Here is a 10,800-nt window from a genome sequence, read left to right as displayed (position 1 = left end):
TATTGTGTATGCTAAATTGGACAATACTAGATAAGACTATGAAGTATTGAATATGAGTGTATTATACGAAATTTTCGATTATATTTATTAAACTGAATTCAACATCAAACCTTTCCATTCTGTACATCAATATTTCTAACAGGACCTTTGAACCATTTCCTAGCATCCAGAAGCCACCAAAGTAGAATCAAACCTAAACCCACACCAAGAGCAACTGGTGCATAATTAAAAGTATTCCAGCCGATAGGATAGTAAGTTGGCAAAAGGAAGACTGAGCAGGTGTAACAAATCCATAGAAAGGCTATTAAGCAAATAGGCCTCCTTGCTTTGCCCAGATAAAATGGCCCCGGTTTAAAATTTTTCTCGGCCATTACTAGTCTGGCAAAGATTGGAACAGCATAACCACCAACCCATCCGATTGTACATATGGAAGTTATGGCGGTGAATACTACGTTAACCTTCAAGATGGGTAGTCCAAGAAGACTGCAGATGGCGGCGCAAAGCCATACAGCATTAGAAGGAACTTTGTGCTTCGGGTGGACTTTTCGCCAGATGGATGAGAATGGAATTCCTTTGTCTCTTGATAGAGCATAAACCTGTGGCAGATCACAACATATGCATTAGGTTAGCAGATAGATAATTTCAAGACGAATAGTGCTACTTATACATAATGAAATTATATAATAATTTACTACAAATGAGATGTCAAAAAGAGAGTAGGGATTTTTTTTTATTTTTTATTTTTTATTTTAATTTGGTTGAAGAAATTCTGATCCAATCATCTTGCCATGTCATGTGTATGTAAGCCATTATATAAATCATTATGTACATATAGCACAACAGTTTCAAGACATCGCATAATAGACGATAAATCCTCATGTTCGAAACACTTTCAACTTTCCCTATTCAAAAGAACATACATACAATTTCAGATGTATGTAGGAGAGATGAGGGTGTTAAGATGGATATGTGGTCATACTCAATGGTTATAAGACGAGAAATGAAAATATAAGCTAATGAGTAAGGTGTCATCAATTTAGGATAAATTAAGAAAATGACTGCTTAAAAGGTTGAGACATTCTATGTAGACTTGAAAGAGGCTTCGGTTACTAGTATTGATTCAAGAAGATATCAGAAGAGAAACGTGTTAAAAAAAAAAAAAAAAAAGGTTTCATATAGCCGATCCCGAATTTGTTGACAATGCTTACTTTGTTGTTATTGTAGGATGAAAAATATTTCAAAATTTCAGGCAGAGAATATTCCTAAAATAAAATCATGTGACTCACAAATGTCAAGTAGAATTCACAAACTGTGCTTTAATTCATGAGACAGCAGCATAATAAATCGCACAGGATTGTGAAGACAGGTAACAGCAGACTTACCACTCTGGCTGCACTTGTAGTTATTGAGAGTCCTCCAAAGAAAAATGAACCCCATATGATAACTAGTAAGATAATCGCTCCGGTCGAGTTATGATATCTTCCATGAAATGCATCATAGAGTATTTGAGCTGGAACAAATGCTCCGGCGGTTTCATTAGATGTATCATACAGATAGCTTGGATCCTGACACAAGAGTTTGAATCACCAACCAATAGATTCCTTTAAACAATTCCTTCGTAAGTGGTGAGTTAGCTAATAGGCGTGAAGAGACCCGACCCACCTAGAAAGGGCACTTTTATAAAGGATATAATTGACAACTCGAAGTTGCACATTATCCCTTTCCTTATCCTAGTAGTGAAACTGAATATTTGAAATTCAACATAATATAACAGACTGAGAATAAGGACATACCTGAATGCTGAAAGTAAGAGCCAAGATATATGCCCATCCAAATACTGAAATAATCCCTATGCTTGAGAGAATAGCTATAGGACCATTCTTGTCTGCGCCTTTAGTTTCTTCAGTCAGATGTGCTGCAGCATCATATCCATATAGTGAATACTGACTCACCAGAAGAGAGAGTATGGCTGCATATGCGTTGCTTGATATCCCTGTTGATTCCGGTGCCAGTTGAAATTCAGTGAATACATAAGAAGCTGACTGTCGAGTTAGGGCTACAAGCGGAAGCATGATAACTATTACTATTCCACCAACGACCTGCAAAGAGGAAATGCATGTCACTGACAATAACTATAGGGTTGATTAACCAATACAAGTCATGAATGTATGCTATCCTTCTGCTTGTGGTAGCCATTCTCATTTTTATCTCCGGTTTGGTTGGCCAATGTTGACCAGGTGTACAGGAGACGATGACCAAGAATGCTAACTTGAAGACATTAGATTCCAGACATCTAAAATGACTATTGATATAGATAGTGGCGGAGCCAGCACCTAGCGAGCCATGACAACCACCCGTACTGGTTTCGTCATAAAATTTTGTTTCCAATGTATTGGATGGCTGCTCGAGTGGCCATGTACGTTTGCTTGGATCTATCCTAGCTCACTCAAATTCTTGGATCCATCACTGCTGGTTTGACTTACAGAATCCCACTTTGCCTAAAATTAGCTTAGTTGTTTTCAATTTTTCCAATAATTTTAATCCCTTGTTCTCACTCTTCTCGGAAACGAAACATATTGAAGTTGACATCTTTAGGCATTCTCTCTGATGGGGAGCAACAATACTGCTCTTAAACTTGTGTTATATCACTCAAATGGTGGTGGTCGAATGTAATAAAATGTTTAGCATTTCACCATTGGACACCAATTGATTTCCAGATGAGATGCTAAAGCCCGACCCAACACTATGAAATTCCATTGCCAAAATACTGGATTAAAAAAAAAAAAAAAAAAAAAAAAGAAAAAAAAAAAAGAAAAAAAAAAAAAAAAAAAAAAAAAAAAAAAAAAAAAAAAAAAAAAAAAAAAAAAAAAAAAAAAAAAAAAAAGAAGGAAAAAGAAAATGGAAAAGGTACCTGCCACCAAATTGATATGATATCAATAAATGCAATAACTTCAAGTGCAAATGTATTCAGCACTGCCCATATAATTGTGAGGCCAATGTACATACACAAGAATAACCATTTTGGAGCAAAATATCCTCCATCTTTATTTGTACCAGTGCATAACAAAATTATACTCTGCAGAGTCTGAGATCCTGCATAAGCCTAACAGAACAAAATGGGATTATAAATCATCTGCATTTTACACTTTATTAGTTTGAAACAGTAAATATGTACCTGTGTCCCTATGCCAGCTATTAGGCCTATTGTCTCGAGCCAAGCACAGCACCATGATGCAAAAGGTCCCCATCTGGGGCCGGCTAAATGTGCAGCCCAGAAATACAGAGAACCAGTAGTCTACAAATCCACAAGGTCAAATGAGGCAATAGAAAGCTTTAGCGAGGATAGAAAGAAATTTATGAAGACTTGAAGATAGGCCCTTCTTTTTTATGGATATTTAAAAGTTGAAAACTATCTAGGGAGGGAAGAAACTCTATGAGAAAAGTGCACAGAAAAAAGTATCTTTTGCACAGAAAAAAGTATCTTTTGAATGGATTTATGCGTACTCTAGTATTATGTTGAACTATCTTGATTTAAAATTTAAACTTTCAGAAAGGTAAAAATGAAGATTGCCTAATGCTTATCGACATCGTGTAGTTTACTTCTCTTTCTTTCTTAATTTTGTGTTTGCTTACTACCCTCAATTAATGCTAACTGTTGCAGCCTAGACTGGAGTTGTAATGCTATATAGCATTACTCAAAAAGTTTATGGAACAAACCGGGAAGGATGAGCAAATTTCGGCCATGGCGAGTCCAACGAACCAAGTGAAGAATGATACTATAATCCAGCCCCAAACAAGAGGTGCAGGCCCTGCATACTGAAGGCTCGAACCATACAAAGGAGTAATCCCTGTGAAGAGTGTCATTGTCGAAAACGAAATCGCAAGCGTCTTAAACAAAGTCTGCAAGAAATCATTGAACAAGAGAATTTCCTTTAGTGTTCAACCAAAATCCCATTGAAATTTTCACAATTTTCCGTACAAAAACTCCTATGTTTTTCATAGCTTCTTGAAGCCATGGTAAAGAAAGAGGGTTATGATAAGCTAACATCCAGCGTATATAAAACTTTGTCAAATCTTATGACGTTAAAGTTCTCCCACTCTCAAGCCTAGTTAAAGGAGTACTATGTTAGGCTGGCAGCCAAAGAACGTAGAACGTTTCACATCTTCTGTCATAAATCCTAATCTAAAGTTTTTGTATGGATATAATTAAGTCATTACACGAAAATGGGGAGGCCAAAGTATGTAGAACTTTTACAAATCTTATGACGTAAATCGTAATCTAAAGATTTTATACGAGATTAAAAGTTATTGTATGAAAATGTTTGAGGGATCAAAGTTGATTTACTTACCATTTCTCTTCTAAGCTCTTGCTTGTATCCAAGCTCATTTAGCCGCTTCTCTCCCGAATCCATCTGTTCCATTCTTGTCAACCAGTTAGACTTTAGAAAATCAAGATACTGCAACTATAACAACTCAACCAAGATTAACCGGCCTACGCCGCTGCTGCTGCGGGTGGTGGTGGCAGTGGCGGTGGCTGCCAGTTGTGGAGAGAAGGGAGGTTGTCTAGGAGGAAATGGAGGCAGACAAGAGGCAGTTGACATATTCATATATGATTTGCTTTGTCTATTTCAGTGTGAAACTGAATAAGTCAATAATAAAGTTTTCTATTGCCATGTTTGAGTTAAGGTCCTCCAAAAGATTAAAATACAGCCGAAACTGAAGACTATTCAACTTCATACTTAGTCTTCCATGTAACGTGAAAGATTTGAGTAAACAATGCTTCAATTTGAAGCAAAGCTGCTGCTGAAAATCTACTCTCACTTGAATATCAAAACATTAATGTTTTTAGTCTTGTAATTTCAGCTAAAAAATATACCTACAAAACAGCGCACGACAATGGAGCTGCCCATCACAGGCTACTTTCTAATCTAAAGTTAGTCAGAGTGTTTAAATAACATCATAATAAATCCATCTAGGTGCTCGTACCATAAAAGGATAATGCTACTTTTATACTTTCATATATATAGCAGATGACACCCCTTCACATGAAAGGGGCCCACGAATAATAAATTATGTGTGCCCCCTCCATGTGAGGGGAATGTCAATAATTATGTACACGTAGCACCATCCATTATATAAATTTATTTACATGCATGTATTATAAGCAATCGATATACTATTTTTGAGGCCTTTGACACAGCCTAACCCAAAGCTATAGCACCATGACACAATCTTAGTCGGGAATAAGCCGGCACATTATTCTGGATTGATAATGAAGTGACATTGGAATGACGACAATACACGACATCCATAACACAAGTGATGTTGACATCTCACCTAATTACTTTCAGCTTTTCGTATATATGTCCGAAGACCATCCCTTTATATAATACATGCACGTAGATATATTTATTATGGTGAAATTAACCGTTCAAACTAACTTTAGATTAGAGGGTAGCCTATGATGAGCAACTCAAATGTCGGAGTGGTGAAAACCCGTCTATCCCGTTGGAAGGGATGCTAGAGTTTACGATATCCGTTGATATTGATGATCAATTTAAAATCAAATCGAAACTTTGGCAAAAAAGTTCAAATTGAACCTTTTTTTTCCCACATTAGTCAAGCCTGGACAGAAATGCAGAATTAAGTATTGTATTATGCATTTTTAATATTATCACTTATTTCCTTTATGAACTAGGACTTTAAGCAAATTTGACTAGTAATTATTCCAAGGAATTCAGCCCCTATTTGGTTTTGATAAAAATAAGATTTTCAACAGATTTTGATAAAAATTAATAAAATATATTATCGAAAGTTGATAAATGTTGTGAACTTAATGCAATGTATGATTGAATATAAATTTTAAGAAATAGAGATCAAAAAGATGTTTAAATTCATTTAGATCATGCTGCATAGCTCATCAGCAAAAGTTTTTGGGAAAAAAATCATCTATACCTACATAATAAATAATAATTCATTTTCAACAATTAAATTGATTTATAAACTGAAATTACTACATAATCTCATAATAACTTCAAAATTACTATAAATGAAACTTTCCCTTTTTTGTATCTGTAACAGAAATGGTCAAAGACAGACATAACGGATGACATTAACATTTGAATTGAGATCATTCATGATCGGTGATTGAGTGAGGTTGGCTTCAGAAAGTTCTTCCCAGTGCAAGACATTCGTTTTGTCACTCGGTTATCTTCCAGTAAACTTATTAAAAATGATTATAGGTAATAGTCTCAAAACATTATTCTAAACTAAACTAGTGTTATGGTGGATATTTCATTGTTGCTGTTGTGGAAGCTCTCTTGAAGGATCTTCAAATTAGTGATTTTCGGGCTCAGTCCAACGCACATTTCTCAACCAACAACCAGTCCAATCGGCTCCAAATCACAACCAATTGATTCACCTATTTTGCTATTCAATCTTAACCACATAAGACAAGAAAGGATGATGATTTGTGGCCACAAAAGCTATGAAAATACACCACAAATGTATACTATGAAGGAACCACCAATTGCACACATTATACAAGTGTTCTGGACACTTCTGAATACCTTTTTTCTCACACAAAGGGGGCAGCCGGGATTCTCCTTTTTCTTCTCTCTAAATCACACAATCCCTATTTGAAAGTGGCTAGGGTTATAAACAAATATATACTCTAGGGTTAGGCTTTAAGTTGAGCCATTAAATGGGTAAACGAGTCAAAATTCAAGCCATCTATAAGGAATACAATTGGGTCGGGTGTAGCTCATGAACTTTGTTATTGAACTTATTTCATTTATCGGCCTATGCCTATGAAATAATATTAAACCACGTTAACATCATAACCCGGAATTTGTTGGGTATCAAAAACCCAACAGTTGCATTTCCGTTTGTGAATTGCATTTTTTTGGGTCATTTGGTATTGTTTGTGATTTTTCTCTAGTAACCATGAAATTTTCATGATTTGTTATAAATTCAATTTTTGAAATGTCAAAATGCTTCCCAATTAAAATTCTCAATTTTTAATAATACCTAGAAAATCAATTTTTGTATTCTCAGTTTTTGGTTTGTTGATAACCAATTGGTTTATGATTCTCATATTACTGTTAGAATATTTTGAATGAATATTTTGAATGATGAATAAAAAGTTAATGCATGTTGAATGCTGTCAGTTTCATCATTTTGAATGCATGTTGAATGCGTATGAAAACATCAGTAACTTCCCATTTGAAATATATCGGTTTCACTCTATTCATTCATCCATGTTGTAACTTCCCATTTGAAATATGTCGGTTTCACCCTATTCATTCATCCATGTTGTAACTCCCTATTCAATGTATTTATGAGCAAGCTCCTCCTATATTGGTATAAATAGAGGATCACTCTCGGCTAGAAACAACAACAAAAAAGAAAACCCAACAAAGAAAAAAAAAGTTCAGTTTCCTCCTCCATTTCCAGCAGCCCCTGTTTTTTTTTTTTTTTTGGTTTTTTTTTTTTTCTTTGCTAAAGTTCTTTGAGAGATAGACACAGCTAGTTCGTAGGTCGGTAACGTTGTGCAGCGTGAACCGTCAACCGATTGTATCCTGGGAATCGAACACCGATTAACACCTCTTGCACTCCGGTAAGGCGGCGAATTCGATTTAAGGAAACCGTGTAAACAAGGCCTTCGATTTTGGTTGATTTATTCTGATTCTCCAATTTTTCCCTACAAGCTTAAATCGAATTCTCATTTCGGGAAATTTTGAGAATCGGTTTTTTTTTTACTGTCGTCTTTTTTTTTTTACCTCCAGTTGTTTGCTGTTTACTTAATTTGTCCTTTAGGAAAAAAGGCTGACAATCTATCTATTTAATTACGTGCAGTAAATTTATTAGGTTTAAATCAGTAAGGTTGAAAGAAAAAAAAATTGGTTTACAGGAAGTTTCTTAGTTCATGCCTGCGTGGTTTTGGTTCTACAGTTTATTTTTCTCGAACAGTTGATCTCAAATCTATAATTATTCTAAATTGTTTGTTGCGTGTTCTAAGGTTAAATGGCGTCACATGGAAATGATGATGTGAACAATGGAAGCAACACTGTTGGGACCGCTGTGAACCCTGTGGGGACCTCGACTCGCATTCCTCCTGTTGATGGGACAATTGGTGGCGGGATTCCTCTTGTTGGAATGAACCCCACTTTGCCTACTGCTGCGGCCTCGACAGTCCAGTTTGGCACAATACCTTTGCCAGTACCTAGGGTTGCAGCCTTCGTACCTTTGCCATCGTTTCCGGCTCCATTTCCGGTGAATCATGCAATTCGACCGGATAAGTTTGCTGGTACTGATTTTAAGACATGGCAGAATAAGATGATTTTTTATCTTACCACTTTGGGCGTTGCACATTTCCTCACCGAGGATGCCCCTGTTGTGGCTGAAAACGACACTGATATGCATAGGCGTGCGGCTTGGGATGCATGGAAAAGTGCTGATTTTTTGTGTCGCAACTATGTCTTGGATGGCCTACAGAATTCTCTGTATCACGTGTATGTGGTAAAGAAATCTGCTAAGGAGCTTTGGGAGTCCTTAGAAAAGAAGTACAACACCGAGGATGCTGGGTCTAAAAAATTCTTAGCCGGTCGGTGCATGGACTTCGAAATGGTTGATTCACGTTCAGTGGTGAGCCAAGTGCAAGAGTTCCAAGTGCTCTTGCAAGAAATGCATGCTGAGGGTCTGATCATGTCAGAATCTCTACAGGTGGCTACTGCTATTCACAAGCTACCTCCTCAGTGGAAGGTATTCAAAAGCTATTTGCAGCATAAGAGGAAAGAGATGTCTTTCGAGGATTTAATTATCAAGCTGCGCATTGAGGAGGATAACAAACGGGCTGAACGTAAGTCAGGGAATTCTTACTCTGAGAAGGCCAATGTCCTAGAGCACGGCCAGAGTTCTGGTACCAAGAAAGGTCATTCTTTTAAAGCCAAACAGGGAAACGAAAATTGGAAAGATAAAAAGCAGACCAAGAAAGGGTCTCAGATGAAGCCTATCGGTGGAGTAGGAAAGAAACCCAAGTTCGAGTTCAACGGGAAATGCTTCAATTATGACAAAATTAGGCATCGATCGGCAGACTGCCATCAGCCTCGGAGGGATAACAAGCAGCGTCCTCAGGCTAATATGGTTGGAAATGAGAGAGATCATCTCTCAGATGACATGTCTGACCTAAAACTCACGGCGGTGATTAGTGAGGTTAATCTGGTGGGGTCTAATACTAAGAAGTGGTGGCTAGACACTGGGGCCACTTGCCATGTCTGCTCCAACAGGAGCATGTTCAATACTTTTGCACCAGTTACAAATGGTGAAAAGTTGTTCATGGGAAATTCTGCAACTTCTGAAGTGCTTGGCAAAGGCAAGGTAATCCTGAAGATGACCTCTGGCAGAGAGCTTACTCTGACTAATGTGTTGTACGTGCTAGAGATTCGCAAGAATCTGATCTCTGGGTCTCTTCTGAGCAAGAATGGTTTCCGCATGGTCATTGAAGCGGATAAGCTGGTGATTACCAAAATAGGAGTTTATGTTGGGAAAGGCTATATGACCGATGGCCTGTTTTAATTGAATGTAATTGCTGTAACCCCAACTGTTATGAATAATGAGAAAACTCCTTCTGTTTACTTGCTTGAGTCTCCTAATCTGTGGCATGGTAGATTAGGTCACGTAAATTACAATGCATTACGTAGACTAAGCAAACTAAACTACTTGCCTAGGTTTCAAATTGATTCAAATCATAAATGTGAAACCTGCGTTGAGGCTAAGCTTACTAGGTCTTCGTTTCATAGTATTGAAAGAAGTACCGAGCCATTGGGACTAGTCCACAGTGATGTGTGGACTTGAAATTTGTCCAAACAAGAGGCGGCAATAAGTACTTTATTACTTTTGTCGACGATAACACGAGATATTGTTATGTGTACTTGCTTAAAAGCAAAAACGAAGCTATCGATAAATTTATTCTTTATAAGAATAAAGTTGAAAATCAACTTAGCAAGAAAATAAAGGTGCTACGAAGTGATCGTGGTGGTGAATATGAATCACCATTTGGTGAATTTTGTGCTAAACATGGAATAATTCACCAAACTACTGTACCTTATTCACCTCAGCAGAACGGAATTGCTGAGCGTAAGAATCGAACGTTAAAAGAAATGATGAATGCTATGTTGATTAGTTCTGGATTACCACAGAACATGTGGGGAGAAGCTATTCTTTCTGCGAATTACATTTTGAATAAAGTGTTAAGAAAGAATATGGATAAGACTCCGTATGAACTTTGGACAAGTCGGACACCTTCATATAAATACTTACGAATGTGGGGGTGTCTTGCTAAAGTTGTGGTGCCTCCTCCTAAGAAGGTCAAGATTGGACCTAAGACAGTTGATTGTGTGTTCATTGGTTATGCACAAAATAGTAGTGCATATAGATTTCTTGTACATTATTCAAATGTACCTGATATTCATCCGAACACGATTATGGAGTCTAGGAATGCACAATTCTTTGAGAATATATTTCCTTGTAAAGAGTTAACTCCTATTAAACAGACTATGGAACCGTCTGCTTCTGGCAGAAGTAAAGATCCAGTTGAAGAAGGTGAGGATGAGCATAGACGGAGCAAAAGGACCAAAACTTCTACGACGTTTGGCCTTGATTTTCTCACATATTTGATGGAGAATGATCCTCAAAGCTATAAGGAAGCTATATCTTTTCCGGATGGTCATCTGTGGAAAGAAGCCATCAAGAGTGAAATCGATTCTATCCTACAGAATCATACCTGGGAATTAGTAGATC

At 37.0% G+C, this 10,800-nt stretch overlaps 1 protein-coding gene across 1 annotated transcript; it reads right to left on the bottom strand.

Moving 5' to 3' along the window:
• Nucleotides 1–44: 44 nt before the first annotated feature.
• LOC111365487 (amino-acid permease BAT1 homolog) lies at nucleotides 45–4,633 on the bottom strand. Its single transcript, XM_022986042.1, has 7 exons — nucleotides 4,350–4,633; nucleotides 3,718–3,900; nucleotides 3,176–3,295; nucleotides 2,912–3,103; nucleotides 1,794–2,099; nucleotides 1,383–1,565; nucleotides 45–596 (listed from the first exon to the last, which is right to left on the bottom strand). The coding sequence occupies exons 1-7, from the start codon at nucleotides 4,419–4,421 to the stop codon at nucleotides 105–107; spliced, it is 1,548 nt and encodes a 515-aa protein (XP_022841810.1). The 5' UTR covers nucleotides 4,422–4,633; the 3' UTR covers nucleotides 45–104.
• Nucleotides 4,634–10,800: the final 6,167 nt, after the last annotated feature.

Source organism: Olea europaea, chromosome 17 (genome assembly GCF_002742605.1).
Source record: "Olea europaea var. sylvestris chromosome 17, O_europaea_v1, whole genome shotgun sequence".
NCBI classification, from domain to species: domain Eukaryota; kingdom Viridiplantae; phylum Streptophyta; class Magnoliopsida; order Lamiales; family Oleaceae; genus Olea; species Olea europaea.
Note: the sequence above shows the minus strand (reverse complement) of the source record. Positions and strands in the feature narration are given on the sequence as shown.

Coding starts and splice junctions, on each gene's coding strand:
- LOC111365487 (XM_022986042.1), bottom strand. CDS start 4,421: ATGGAACAGATGGATTCGGGAGAGAAGCGGCTAAATGAGCTTGGATAC. Junction 3,104..3,175: donor TAGCTGGCATAGGGACACAG/GTACATATTTAC, acceptor TTGTTCTGTTAG/GCTTATGCAGGATCTCAGAC. Junction 597..1,382: donor CTACAAGTGCAGCCAGAGTG/GTAAGTCTGCTG, acceptor GATCTGCCACAG/GTTTATGCTCTATCAAGAGA.